Raw genomic sequence first — 15869 nt, 5'->3', positions numbered from 1 at the left:
ACAACATACCCGCCCCCGGGACTCTAAATTGAGAACAAGTTAGATAAATCAGGATATAGAATATAGAATTTATTTGGATAGTATAAACCTGCCATATGTAACAACGTGACATTACCCACAAGCCCAGCCCATCATAAACCTTTTGACCATCTCCTGGTTACCACAAGGATACATTGAATAGGAACTTAGAACTAAACTAACTTTTCTTTTTCAGGAAATAACTTCCCTTTTTTTTTCCCTTTGCAGCAACTAACCACAAATACATTTTTCTTTTAGGGGAGTGATGCATTCTGTAAAGCGTTACAACATTGGGTTGCGTATTCTCTGACAAATTTGAGTCATACGATCAGATTTGATTTATTGTGTTTTATTCAGATTTTGCAACAGCTTGCAGTTGCAACGTCAACCATAATGATCCTTTCTGTCATCGGCGGGGCGGGGCAGACGCGTAAAGAAGCAGTCGTGAGGCAACGATAGATTTGAATGTATTTATTATTACTATATATTCTTAAAACATGAAAGCATTATCCAATCACAAAACCAAAATGTATAAAAACTCTGCGCTACTGTACAGCCGTGGCCAAAAGTCTTGCATCGCCCTGTAGAATGAACTCATTTCGCTTCATGAAGTCGAGTGAAACCTGCTGAATGATGTCATGTTAACATATTGAATTGCACACCGCTTTGGAGTTTTCCATTTACGTAACGAAAAAACTGACAAATGGAAATTTCAAAATGTAAAACATGAAATATTGTTTATGGCTTCCAGTAGACTTTTGCGATACCATTTGGTAGTTTATTTGATTACACAATGTTAAATTATATATATATATATATATATATTATGTCTCAATCTTAAAATTCTAAGTGATGCAAAACCTTTGGCTTTATCTGTTGGCTAGGGACGCCACTCAAATTTCTACTAGACATAGAACAAAACTCGAAAAAAAAAAACAAAACAAAATGATTAACTCATATTGCGGTATGCTATGGCATTGTCAGCACCAAGAAATAAAAATCACTCCTCCTTCCTCCCTCTATTCTGCAGAATTTTTTTTTGGTTGGTCTTTTTTTTTTCCCCCCCATTTTATTTTCAGATTTAGAGATGTTTTAAATACCATGGTGTGAAAACTGCTGCTTCCTGATCAGGGTTGGGGCAATTCCAGGTTTTCAATTCCCCCCCAGCAGTGTTCAACTACTTTCATTTATAGCCAATTTAATTGACAAACAAACCACTGCAGGTAGGTATATAAAAGGGATATGTTCGAATGCATTTGCAATACTGTATTTAAACCGGATTTTGATCATCTTCAGGGAAGTGCGGCCAACCTGACTTTCTCTTCAAGAGAAAAACTCTTTGCAAACCTTTACTGGCATGAAAACATCACAAAGTACTTGAGAACTCCCACTGCCTGTACTTAATTGGAAACTGTATCAGAGTACCGGCTTTATTGCATATAAAAGAAAAAGTATGCCAAACAACATTTCTTATTCATGCAATACAAGGTGTTCGTGACCCCGATACTCTTGAACAGAAGATCGTTGCTGTTAACTTAGCAGCAGTGTCAGCCACTTGATTTCACAGGCTGGAGCGAAGGGGAGCACAGCGCAGATTTCCACCCTCCCTCCCCAACCTCTAAAATCTTTAGGATTTGCAAAGGGCGGTTTTCCATGGTGGAAACACAATCCCGCTGCGGCCCTTTTCCCTTTGTTTTTCCAGATCAGCGGACAGGGAGGTTGAAGTGGGGCTGGTGGGAGGGAGGAGGAGGAGGAGGGGGGAGATATGGAAAAACAAAAAAGTCTTGCGGTGGGTCCCCCCCAAAGATCCAGCGCAGTTACATCATCCCCATCTGCATGAGCGAGTTAGCGTATGCCATGGGCTTGACATTCGGGTGAAGCTGTAAGAGAGAGAGTGAGAGAGAGAGAGAGAGAACTGTGTTGGTAAAACTGGTCAGGTATACATTCAATCACAAGACCTGAATAAACTCTAGTAGACACTAGCTGTAGCTTTTTATCTAGCTTCAACCTCTAAGTAATTACTATATACAAAAGTATTGCCAGCCTACACTTACATTCAAGAAAATATTGAATCCTACTTTGTCTTGACCACCCTCTGCTGTGTTGCCAAAATGTTCTTCAACAGAATAACTCTCTCTTTTTCTGGCTATTGACTTTATATCGCAGCTTAGTAACTGTAACATTTTTTCAATAAATGAATTTTTTTGTTTGAATTAGTTACATTACATTTTTTACAGACTTAATGTAAAAGGTGCCAACGCTTTTGTCACGAACAAATATTTGAAATTGTTTAAGAGCTTTTGTGGCACACCAGAAATTGTGTATTTTGGTCCTGGTCATTAATTAGTAGCTAATGTTCAGTAAATGCTTGTAATTAAAATGTTTTCTTGAATGATCTTGTATTAAGTGTTGGGTGCCAATACTTGTGTGCGAGTGCAAGTGACAGAGATCCGTCATTATTATTATTATTACTATAATAAAACCTTACAAAACTGCCTGTGCCTGGGTGTCTGTACTCACCACGGCTGTGAACTGGTGGAACTCTGGTTTGAGGTCGGACCCCCGCAGGTGGATATATGCACCTTTGTTCCCCATCTGGTCGCTGTGAGAAAGGAATAAAAACAGTTTACAGTTCTTGCTGTACTAGCTAGGCATTCGGGATGACATGTCTACACAGGATAAGATTTTAGACAGATCCTAAACTGTGATTGGTTGATGTCTTTGAGGTTTATGATTGGCTCGTGTCTCGGTGACTCACCAGTAGTTGGGCGCTGAGAAGACGGTGATGCACTGCCCATTGTGTGTGACCTCATACCCCTCGGACTTCATCTCGTGGCTGCGGATGATGTAATCCAGCTGGTTCTGCTCCAGGAACCGTTTAGTGACGTCCGGGCCAAACTGACAGCTAACCCCTCGCTTACTGACGGACCGGCCGTCCTGAGGGCAATGAGAAGCAAGTCAGTTCCCAAATTCGGGAGTCTCTCAAGTTTTTATTTTAAGGTTCACCTAGCCCAGTGCATCAGGAAGCTTGTTTTACTGCAGCACTGGGATGGAAATAAGAATTGTAGAGCAGTTTGGTCCTTTTCCTGGTTTCAAAGAGTTAAATAAGACATGATACTTGCACACTGGGGCTAATCAAGCATGTATTAAAACCTGGAACGGGTGAAACGGCTTTGCAATTGGGGGTTTTTATTTCAATCCCTGTAGCATGCAAACATTGCTTTGCACAAAAAGGGCATCAAAAGCAAGAAAAGTACTAGATGATTGTTTACCATTGCAAAAGTGCAAACTGAAGCACCTTGTTTCTAAAGCTGAATGAGGATAAACGCAAGCAGCAAAAAAATTGTTCTTATTATTTTATTATTTTATTGCTTTGCAGGAAAGGGATCTTACCAGAGCCTGTGGGTCCGACCAAAGAAGATCACACATTGGCCCTGCAAAGACAATACAAGACAAGCCATCAAAACAGTGCTCTTTCATTCACTTGCACGGCAATCCACTACACCAATATATATACACATATATTATATATATATATATATATATATATATATATATATATACACACACACACACACACACATACATGCATACACACATATATCTCACACACACACAGACACTCGTTAGTATAACGGTGCCCTTTGCTATGTTGCTGTTATGGGAGTGACATTTGAACAAAGGCAGACTGTTTTTTTTTCTGATAATTAAAACAGTTACAGTACAGGCTACTTTTTTTCCCAGTATATTTATAGCTAAGACACTTAAAAAAAAAAAAAACAGTACATTTGTTTTCTTTACTTTGGGGTTGCATTCGTGGGCGATTAATGGAAGTTTCACTAAGTTTCAATAAGGCCGACTGCAATTCAGAAATGTTATTTATCATATAAATCAAAGAAACTACAAAATGATATGGCAAAAGTCTACTGGAAACCATAAGAGTAGCACAGTATTTCAAGTCAGATTCCGAAAAGTAACATTTTTCAGGCTGCAACAGTTTTTTTCTTTCAGTATATGGAAAACTACAAAGCGGAGTGTAATTCATTATCTTACTGAAACATTATTCAGCTGGTTTTATTCAACTTTATGAAGCAAAACTAGTTCATTGTATATGATGATGCAAAACATTTTAGTCATTCCATGGGTATGTACTGTTTGTTTAATACAGAAGTCACCAATATTAGAATAAAGAGCACCTGAATAAATCAACTCTAATAATAGAACTGAAGATTTATGAAGTAGTATGCTGCCCTGTACCTGAATCTGGAGGCTGCCTGTTCCTGTCTATTTTCCGGAGGTCGTCCAGCGTTACCCCATCTTCACTGAAGAGACCCCCGTGCATCACCTAGCGGGAAGCACAACAGACTGGGGTCACAAGCAAGTTTTTGGGGCTCAGCTTAGACCCTTGTGGAAATTAAAGGCCATACACATAGGATATCCCACCCAAGGGCCAGACACACATTTAGGGTGGACGGACCTTTTGGTCAGCTTCACAAGTCCAGAACAGCAGGAGCTGTCCAGGTCAGGATTGAGAGACTCAATGCTAGGAGGGAAGCTAACTGTACCCAGTGTTACTGCCTTGTTTCATTAATACCCCTGATGCAGCGAGTAACCAAAGTGCACAGGCTATTAAAGAATGCAATTACCATTCACTGGTAATGGAAATAAGACTCCTATTGCAAAGCAGTTTCACCCAAGCTTGATTAGCCACAGTGTATAACAAGCTCAGGTGTATCTTATTAAACTGCTATGCAATGTAAGTCTCATTCCCTGTTATTCAAGCAGGAGATTTCAGTGGAAGATTGACCATAATTGTAGTATTGCAGCTTTAACAGCAGCTGTGAGCGCCCCCTGCTGGCGGTGCTGGCTCGCTCTTACCAGCACTTTGCCGTTGATGGACTGTGCCAGGGGCAGCCACTGAAACACTTCGCTGAAAAGCTCAAACATCTGCGCGGTGTACTTCGCCTTCACTTCGCCCTCGAACCCATACATCTGGTTCATGTTGTCTGTCTCGTGGTTCCCTGCAGGAGGAGAAAACGACAAGAGCCTCAATCATTTCACCTTGTCAGAGGATTGGATGATTTCAGCCGACAATGACCACAATAATCATCTCTACTTGTGTTTTAATTCCCAAATAATTGTGACTTCATAGTTAGTCGTCCTTCCTCTCCGATTTATTTATTTTTTTCTGCTTTTCGGTTGCTGGCTTTTTAAATAAAGCCATTCCACTGTTCTGCCCCTCAATGGAGAAGCATCTCTTTATGGACCAACTTGCTATCTACATCAGGGATGGGAATAAGACTCCTGTTGCACAGCAGTTTGATCCATTCCTGGTTTTACCATGAGTTTAAAAAGACACGCAGCTGAGCTTGTTAACTCCACACTGCGGTTAATCAAGCTCGGAGTAAAAGCTGGAATGGGTGAAACTGCTACACAACAGGGGCCTTATTTCCATCTCTGTACATGGAACAAAACATCTCGCTAGCAGTGGAGCCAGTTCTCTTCAATCCTACTGCGTGACGAGGTGGCGAGATTCCCATCTTCTCTATGGGTCGAACTCGGATCCCTGTTGTGTAAAAGCAACACTTCTTACCCCTGAGCAGATAGAAGCAGTCTGGAAACAGCAGCTTGAAGCCAAACAGGGTCAAGATCACTTCCACTGAGAAGGAGCCACGGTCCACAAAGTCCCCATTGAAGAGCTACAGCCTGGGGCTAAGGAAAAGAGCAGGGTGCCCCAACACAGGGGCCAAGTCACAGTGCCAAGCACAGCTATGTTTTGCATCATGGGTACTGTACACAAGAGTACTTCTCTAGAAGGCATGCCAATGCCTCTTTAACCCTTTCAGTCCTGAACTATTTTTGTCAAGCTGAAGAATGCAAAATGAAGTTATATAATTCAACTCTTTATTAAGTATACACAAGAGCAGGACAAAAAAATGTTTTTGACATGTATTTCTACACGATCTCGAACTGGGACCCAAGAGTCCCGTGACATGATTTCCGATGGCGCGTGTTGACATACGGCGCTAAGGAAGGACCCTGAGGTCTCGCCAGGACTGAAAGAGTTCAACTTTGAGCTGCCTTGTATCCTTGAGATATTTTGGTAGTTGATTCCAGCTGAATAGACCTTTGTATCAGAATCCTTCACTCCCTTTTTCTAAACTCACAATTGAATGCAGACAGCCCAGGGATCTGTGCTTATAGGACAATGCATCTAGCTGAAATTGGTTGGTGATGTCAATCAGAATCGATTTGCTTGGATATGACAGTTCACTTTTATAAATTGTACTGTTAAATATTATATAAAGTAGGGGAGGACAACTCTGGTCATCTTTGTACTACTACATATTGATCGCAATGAGACGTCTACAACTTTAATAAGCCAAGATCTACAGCTAGCACCCTATAGAATTAACTAATTTCACTTCATAAAGTCAAATGAAACCTGCTTAATAATGTTAAGTTCAAATACTGAATTGCATTCCGCTTTGTAGTTTTCCCAAATACTTAAATTATTTTTTTAAATGTGACATTTTTGGATTTTTTTTTTAATTAGATGTTTATGTACAGATCTGACACATTTACACAGCAGTATTTTAGGGCAGGAAAGAAACAAACAAATATATTAATAAAAGCCAAACTTCGACTGAGTCTTAAAATTAGATCAAATTTTTAACATCTGTTCCTTTGAAGTGCACATGACAAACTGTACCCAAAACGGGGTCAGAATCACTTCCACTGCCAGAAATAAAACTCCACCTCCTGAGCTGAAGGGCAAACGATATTCCTTCAGGACAAACAACTACTAAAACCACTTGCATTTCTACAGTGCTTTTCATGAAGAGCACCTCAAGGTGCTGAGCGAATCCACTGCAGCTATTCTGAGCTTTTGCAAAGCAATCGCAACACAAGCAAGGCAAGACGCGGACACCATTTGGATAAGACGCTGACAATCTGGATTAGATGGCTATATCATTTTATGGTTTGCCCTTGCAATGAATTCCAGGACAGAATGGGTTCTGTAAATTCAACAGGGGCTGGTTACTTCTTGCCAGGTTGTATTCAAGCATTATATTTCGATTGTATAAAGTGCTTAACTCATCAATGCTTGTCTCTACTTAGCACGCGATATCTCCCTACATGAATTTATTGGACAGTCTGTAATCTAGGACAGGAATCCGACTTGATAGAACAGACTCTTATTGCTGTTCGAAAGCTATTCAATGCATTTACAACTGTTCTAAACTTACTCAGCTTCCACTGCCCTCTCGTTCCACTCTCTGTGCTAAATTTGAAGCAGTGCCTTAGGTTAGAATTTCAGGAACTTCAATTAAACCTTTCTTTGAAGAGACAAGCAGACCATAAAAAAAAAAAAAAACTAAGGTAAAGGTGCACAGCAGAGCAGTGAAAGGATACATAGGGGTTAGTCTCAGAGGGCAAGCCGTTCAGTTCAAATATATTCAGCAGGTCGTAGTACTGTCCATGTGTGTCGCCACATATCGTGATCTTCTCTGTCTGGAAAAGAAAAGAAGCAGTGAGACGTCAGCGTGTTACTGTGAACAAAAACAAGACAGCGACACAATGTCACGGGGAAAGTCAAAAATGGAACGCATTGAAAATGGGCACAACTGCTTTTGGCAACCCTGGATAGCATCATCTTCCTCAATCTTTAACTGCGACTGTGCACAGTTGCTACAGTTTGCAAAATGTTCAAAATGTTATTCAGTTAATGCTGCCTTACATACTTTGTATTGACTGTTACCACGTACTGACTGCAGTGACCCACCCACCTGCCCCCCTGCCCATCAGAAAATGACATACCTCTTTCAATGTAATTTCTACAAGACTGGGAAGCTTGGATAGAAGCTCTTTCACCTGTACCAAAATCTGAAAAAGAAATTCAAGAGCACGTTAGCGGCTCCCAAGCTAGAAGACCCCCTTTTAAAAATGCATTAGAAGTATCAGAAGATCACCTCGCTGCAAAACAAAACGAGGGGAATCTCCTTCCTAGCTTATCTTTCAGCCCTCCCCGCCTCTCTCACCTGGTAGGCACACTTTCTGTGTAGTTTCTTCTGCTCCTTGAACCAGCTCATCATCTCCTTCATGAACTTCAGTGTGACCTTCCCCCCTTCTTCCAGTTTGGGTCCCGAGTAGTCGTCCTCAATCGCTGGGGGCAAACCGACACGACATTGTGAGAGCTCAATTCTTGTTCTGTGAATAGCAAAGCCTATCCTACTTCCATTTTAACTGAAGAGCTACTCAGAAACCTGCAACATCTGCAGATGACATAAAGATAAAAAAAACAAAAAACATCTCCTTCTATAAGCCCTTGGGACTACACAAGGAATTGGACGCTTGTTCAAAACGGCTTCGTCTTAAAATACATTTGAGAGCGACTCAAGCATCACAAGGAGGAAACAGACCATTTGGCTGACCGGATCACACCTGTCAATATATTGTAAACCCTGTTTCGTGCAACAACAAAAAAAAAATAAGAAAGTTAGCTTTAAAAGGGTCAACACCACAGCAAGCCACGACAAGCATCGCATCGCCACTGCCAGCTACAACCTCCGAGTCATTCCTGAGGCTGATGCGACACATGGGTAAAACAACTGAGAGAATTCTAAAATACATCACATGGTAAGGCCATGACGTTGCATATCAAATTCCAGATCTCCTCCCCACACAGGTTACTTACTCATGCTCTCTATGTCCAGCGAATCCACCACCGATCTCTTGAGCTCGTCGCTGGCGATGGCTCGTTCGAAAGCCTTCTGCTTGACGATCTTACTGCACTCCTGGTACTTCAGCTTGGCATCCTTGTCATTGGGTCGCACCTTTACTACCTGGTGTGTGGCACACGAAATGAAGCGGAGGAACAGGGTTGATAGCCCCCTGGGATTGCAATACAAACCAACCAAAAAAAAAAAAAAAAACCTCTGGAAAGCACCTGGAGTTTACAAAATGGAAAATAACCGTGATGGTTGATAAACCACTGGAAAAAAATATATCTATATCCACAAATACACATGCTTAATTGGAAGAGCGTGTTTATTTTGTGAAAAGTAAAACAAACAAAAAAAATCCCCAATTCTTTGAAAAACAGAAAACAAAAATATTTGTTTGAGACGATCATCTTGTTTCTTACTAGTTCTGCAACACTTGTCCTTTGCCTTTCACATTATAAGAATAATGTTAACTTGGCACAGTGGTAAATTGTTTGTGACACTGGCCCAGTATATTTTGCTTCTATAAATAAGCTATTCAGGTCAGGTATGAGAATAAGCTCCCACCCAAAATGAACTACTGGCGACTAGGGATATCACGGTATTACATTTCGATGGTGCGATAACCTTCAAAAAATATACTTCGGCTATCGTCACATTGTATCTTTTTATTATACAGTTATTAAATCCAGTATAAAATCCATTGACCTTATTTCTAAAAAAAGCTACTTAAAGAAACACACCAAGGTCATGTTCAAAATAAAATTTAAAAAATAATTAACTTTAAAACAGCTTGACATAGGTTTTATCCTCCTTTTCTGTGGATAAGTAGTGCATACGATATCCTTACTGACGATTGGTTCCTCTGGTTTTACATCACTATTCAGACTGCTGCATTAGCAAGGGTATTACAGGACAGGAGAAAACTTATAAGGAGCCACACAATTTGAATGCAAACCATAACCAGCAAATATTCAGTACCACTTACAAAAGAAAAGAAAATAACACATTTAAAAGCTCAAAGTAGCTTTTACTGCATATGGTACAGCCAGCCCAGAGGCTTGCCACACTCTCCATCACCCCCTTGACAATAGCTCACCGTTTCGTAATCCTTAAGCGCTGCCCTGAACTTGCCCATCGCCATGTTGGAGGTGGCGCGCCGGTAGTACCCCTTGATGTAGTTCTTGTCGAGCTCCAGAGCGAGAGTGGCGTCTGCCAGGGCATAGCCGTAGCACTCTGTGCGGAGGTAAGCCAGGCTGCGGTTCCCATAGTAGATGGCATTGTCAGGGTTCAGCTCCAGAGCTTCAGAGTAATACTTGATCGCATTCTCGTAATCCTTCTCTGCAACAGCAAAGGGGAGGGAAAAAAAAAACAAGTCTGTCACATAAAACAAGCGTAGGTTACCAAAACAAAATGTCCCATTGCAGAGTGGCAAACACACAGTAAAAGATAAGGCAGATAAAGGGTTAACCACACTGCAAAAGATTCGCGATGTTTGTGGTCAAAAGCATGGGCCACGTTTAAACACAACATCAATTTATTTTGATTTTTCCGTGCACTTACCAAAGGCAGCTTTAGGACAGTCAACTTCTAAATTGAATGTGTAGCTCTGTGAGCAGTATATCAGGAATGGTAATAAGACTCCTACTGCTAAGCAGTTTCACCCAGTCCAGGTTTTGACAGGATCTTGATTAGTCTCAGTGTATTGGTACGGAAACCATTTTTTCATAGTAAAACCAGGAATGGACCAAACTTCTACACACGGGAGTCTTTTTGCCATCCTGGTACATGGTTCTAATTAGGCAAATTATTACTTCAATTAAGGATATAGTTAAGTAATTGAGATACTCGGTTGGAATGAAAACCAGCAGGCACAGGGGGGTCCACAGGGGGGTCCCCAGGACGGAGTTTGAGAAGCCAGGGTTTAACCCATTCACGCATGATGACCTCATAAGGGCGGATTACCAAAATAAATAAATAAATAAATGCATCTCGAAATCTCTCATTTGCTACTACCTGTCAGTTAAACTTTTTAACAGTTATTCTTATTGACGATTATTAATCAGCGAATACCTATCCCCGCTGCCCCTTCGTTTACAATGTACAATCAATCAAGGTCTTCCTCTGATCCGAGTTATTTACTATATATAGATATACAGATTTCTTTTTCAAGTGTACCTTTAAAGTAATCATTCGCCTTCTCCTTCAATGTTTCGGCACTCCTTTCTGCCTCAGCCATCTTCACACTGCCGCAATCCGCCATGCCGGGCAGCTCCGCCGTCGCAAACTCTCAGTCGCTGTCAACACGCTGCCGCAAACCGCTGCTGCCATGGAAACCCTGAGACGCCCCTGCTGCGGAGAACTCGGGTTCGAAAATGACGTCATTCCGGCGCTTCATGAGCCAGCGCAATGTGCTTTAGAGCCGGTCTGTGGCTGTATTACACCGCTGCAAAGTTAAAAAAACATAAGAATATTTTAAAAGTGTGCTGGAATAGTAGGCAAGGTAAATCATGATAATTGAAACAGCTTAACAGAATATCAATTTAGCGCTTTTAATGTTCGCCGGATAAGTCTATATATATATATAGATATATATATATATATATATATATATATCTATATATATATATATATATATATATTTTGTTTTTTAGTTTATTGGTTTCTAGACAACTTTTCAAACCGATAAGATCTGTAAACATTAAAATTAATTTGTATTTTAATAATGGGAAAAGAGATTTTCTCCTCATTCGTGGAGAGCCTATTCCTTACTCGGGAGAGACTCCCTAAAGAACATTTCTTGCAAACCGACGGGTTCCCAGCAATTAAGAAATTCGCCAGGTGTGCCACACGGTTTTTTATAATAATAATATTATAATAATAATTATTAATATATATTATTACGCAGTATGTACCGTAATCTGTATATTTTTCCTTTTTTTGTTACGCATTTCATGCATGGCATATACCGTAATCTGTCTAATTGTAATACAATTATCAGGGCATGATACTGTCTAGGCACTATCTGATGATGAGGCAGCATTGTAATGGCATGATTAATCAGGCATTAACAATTGGATTAAGATACTGTCTATGGCTCTATGGTGTATATTTTGAATATGTGGAATGGAAATATTGTAGAGGTGTTTTGGTATTTTTAACTGCACTGAGGTTCAACGGGCGGTCAGCATGTTAATCAGGCTTCAGAAAGTGAAGGATCCTGAAAAGGTCAAGAAGGAAGGTCTTTTCATTTGGTTTGATGCAGCTTTTATATATTTCCACGCCAGTACAAACCTATTGCATATTTTCACAAGAGCCCCGGCATTTTAACAACTAAACCCCGGCTGACTGTACTACCTTCTATGCAGCAGCAGGTGGCACTGCAGCCACTTGTCGCTGGAAGCCTGTGCTGTGTAATGCATGTGTGCTCGAGGAGAACACGTTTTTATTAAATCTGACAGAAGAGATGGAACTAAGTTCTTTTTAAATTGGCGTGTCAAGAGTCCAGAGGGCTGTGAGGTTGACTGTGAACCAACAAGATTCAAATTCTGCATTGAGGTGACACATATGGTTATGCTCCTCCCCCATAAAGCTTACAGTAGTATGCATATCTACTCAATGTAACCTATACACAGGAGAAGATGACAAACATCAGCATCTATTAATCAATTTGCTGCTTCAATGTGCCATTGCCAAGCATCCTACCCTGCATGCACAAGGGTAAGAAAAATGATAAAATCACATAAAATAAATACATGCATTGTTATTTTGTGTAAAATGGTTCTCTAAAACATTAATCATTAGCTATAGTTGCCACTAGGTCTCTTTGTTGTTGGTGGTTATAGGGGATACCCATGTGGCTTGGTGGTCAGTGGCTGGTGGCCAGTGGCAAACCAAGATACGATAACATGCAGGCTGACCCCTGTACAGTCTGACACTTTATCTGCATGCAGATGATTTTCTGATATGACTTCACTTGTGATTACAGTAGCAGAATCCAGCAGAATCCAGCTCAGTTTGGTCTGGTACTGGCACCAGAAGCCTGGTTACGGTTCCACAGCAGAACCATGGCCTGGGAAGAGATCTTTAAACTCTCGTCAAGCACACGGTTAACTTTGAGGAAATCCACGAACGCAACACATAGAGCTTGTTCATTTATACAAATCCTTACTAAATCAACACAGGTATGTGAAGTGACACTTGCACTTGTAATCGTAATAAGAACAGGCATTGATGAATCCTGCTCTCTGTCTGTGGAATGATATTTAGCTTGAAGACTTGTTTTTAACTTGTTAGCTCAGAAACTCTCACACTCTGATGTCCAGAACCTTAAAGACTGCAGGTGGATTTTATTTCACAGCCTTGCATGTGATTGTAATATTATTTCAGTTGTAATAAAAAGCACAGATGTGAGCCTCACACATTTGTGGAGTTTCTATCTTTGCTACAACAGCCACAAATCTCTTCAAATTCCAATTAATCTGCTGGAGAGTAAAATAAAAACAGATGCAAAACCGAAGGCATGTCTCAAAGTCTCATTGCGCTTGCTGTGAAGTCACCCAGGTAGACGTGCTTTACATTAAAAATGCACCAGGCTCGCTTTAAATAAATCCAATGAAATATTTATTCCTATTCATTTCAGAAGAGCAATTCATTCAGGGTAATTTCAAGCCCAGCTTCGCTAAAGTTTCCCCCGGTGGAGTTACAAATGGCTGGTTGCTTTTTCATCTTGACCCAGCTGTGCATAGAAAATAGAAATGCAGCCCCTCTATGAAAATTTAAAAGCTTAATATAAAGAGACCAATAATAGATGAGACAGCTGAAAGGCTTTTAAATATGTTCAATAAATCAGTTTAAAGGATGTCCTGCATGAGCTCAAATTGTGTATAGAAATATACTGTACAGCTGCGGGCATAACGTTTAGCATCACCTAGAATTTTTGGATTGAGACATAATTAAAACAAAAAAAATTAAAAAATAAACAACAACTATATGGACATAATTTCGATCTTTAACATCATGTAATGAAAAGCCATGATATTAGTTCAGCATTTCATGTTACATTACAAAATGTCACATTTTTCATAAACTTTTCCAAACGACATGAAAGCGGTATGTAATTCAAATTAATGTGACATTATTCGGCAGGTTTCTTTCGACTTAATGAAGAAAAATTAGTTAATTCTATAGGGTGATGCAAAACTTTCGGTCAGAGCTGTAGATATATAGAGAAGTGTTTGAATGTCGAGGAACAACAAGATTAAGGTGGGAATTGTAGTGCTTAATTTTTCCTCATCCAGACCCTTTACTGACTAAATATCTTGGTATCCCTGAATAGATAATATGCTAACTATTTGAATCAGCAAGACATCTCACGAGTAGAATGGTACCCAAAAATGTTCTCCTTTTTCTAAGAAAGCAGTACAGCTGGGGATGAGGAATTTGTTGCTGGAGATTGAACAGCCAAGCACGATTTGCCATACCCCGAGAAGCAGAAAACATGACAATGTGAAACTGCAGCCTGACTCTCATACAAGAACAGATGGTGTGAGAGTGATTCCTCCCAGCCCAGCTAATGAGTAGAAACGGCTGCTGTTCTAGTCGTTTGGCATTAATACGCTTTTCATCTCTCTCTCTCTCTCTCTCTCTCTCTCTCTCTCTCTCTCATCAGGTAAGATGTATGGCACCAATCTACTGCTATTCTTGTGCACAGTTAGTAGACTAGATATCATGCAGGCATGGCAAACTAAATGCGTGTGCCTTTTCAAGGGACACTACATTTGCTTGCAATATTGTAAACTATGGTTTTAGCTAAAGGCTGTTTAAATAACACCTAATCTGTGAAACAAGCTTTAATTTGCTTTACCAGTTTGAAGTCCATCCTATTTTTTTTTATTGTAATCTTTTTTTTTTTTTTGCTTTCTGACATAATCATTTAACACAGCATGTCTTTGCAATTCGAGTTCAGTTGCTTTAAATTAGACCAGGTGTTTTTTCCACTGTTCGCTAGCTCCTGCTCATTGAATTGCTATTGCTACTATCAGAGTGACTTCCTAACTGCAGTGCTGGAATACACAGGTTTCGTGATACTGCACTTCAGAACCTGAAAAGAATTACAATGACGATGAGCTAAGGTGGGCAAGGCTGTTAAACTGTTTACAGCAAGTTGTCTACTTGTAATCTGATTACCTTTTTGAGTAACTCATTACAGCAAGGTATTACTTAAAAAGAAAAAGTTGGCAGAAACACCTGTGTTTTATTTATTATTATTATTGACAACAGTAATATAAAAGTAATCAGTAATTACTTCTATATGAAAGTAATCAGCAATTGGTAATATGGCACATCTCTTGACTCACCTTCCAGCACCTAATGGAGTAATCTAATGGAGGCTATAAGGCTGTGGTACATTTCAATTTAACATTACAATAACCGTTTACTCAATGTGAGATTATAAGGAAGGTTTCTAGATTTCTCCAAGGAATCTTTCCTATCTCTTGTCTGTAATAGTCTCACCATTGTATTGTGCTTGTGTTATTTTCTAATCTCCTCATTTATCAGAGCTTGGAAATGAGTCAGCCAGTACATGTTGCAATACTTTTGAATCAAACTGAATTTGTGCATGGATAGGGTTGTAATTGCTGCAGCAAAAGACTGGATATTTTGAGCATAAACACAACAGCAATCACTGCAAACCATTTTCACAGACGCCTGTAGATCTCCTTTTATTCCCCGGGGTTTTGTTCGATCTCACAGCCAGTCTGCTTTTCCGGTCTCTTTTCAAAAAGGTTAAAGATAATATTAGATAATGTAAAGAAAACAATATTCATAGGCCTGGATTTGTGCCCCCTGTTGGAAAGATGTGATAATGTAATTTCTGTCTCAGCCCAGTTTCCAATCAGCTGATGCACAGGGGTAAAGTCAGCTGAAGGCGACAGCAGAGGATTCAATCCATCTCATTTGCAGCTCCAGTAATTATGTTTTGTTAAAGGCGGGGGTGGAGTACACATCCCAGATGGCATTCCCTGTGTTCGGTAGGAGGTTACATTCAAAAAAGCAATACATTAATACAGCAGATTATTTTAATTCACTATACTGCAAACAGGCTCTCCAGACACTCAGGCT

The 15869-nt window shown here is 40.0% G+C and overlaps 1 protein-coding gene across 1 annotated transcript; it reads right to left on the bottom strand.

Moving 5' to 3' along the window:
• Nucleotides 1-1067: 1067 nt before the first annotated feature.
• On the bottom strand, nt 1068-11031 carry LOC121304965 (serine/threonine-protein phosphatase 5). The gene is made up of 13 exons (XM_041236423.1): nt 10923-11031; nt 9844-10085; nt 8717-8864; nt 8061-8185; nt 7840-7905; nt 7435-7533; nt 5612-5717; nt 4897-5039; nt 4276-4363; nt 3412-3452; nt 2777-2955; nt 2539-2620; nt 1068-1898 (listed from the first exon to the last, which is right to left on the bottom strand). Exons 1-13 carry the CDS (start codon nt 11005-11007, stop codon nt 1836-1838), a joined length of 1467 nt encoding a protein of 488 aa, XP_041092357.1. The 5' UTR covers nt 11008-11031; the 3' UTR covers nt 1068-1835.
• Nucleotides 11032-15869: the final 4838 nt, after the last annotated feature.

The sequence above is a fragment of the Polyodon spathula genome, chromosome 40 (genome assembly GCF_017654505.1).
Source record: "Polyodon spathula isolate WHYD16114869_AA chromosome 40, ASM1765450v1, whole genome shotgun sequence".
NCBI classification, from domain to species: domain Eukaryota; kingdom Metazoa; phylum Chordata; class Actinopteri; order Acipenseriformes; family Polyodontidae; genus Polyodon; species Polyodon spathula.
The sequence above is the reverse complement of the archived record's forward strand: the minus strand, read 5'-3'. Positions and strand labels throughout refer to the sequence as shown.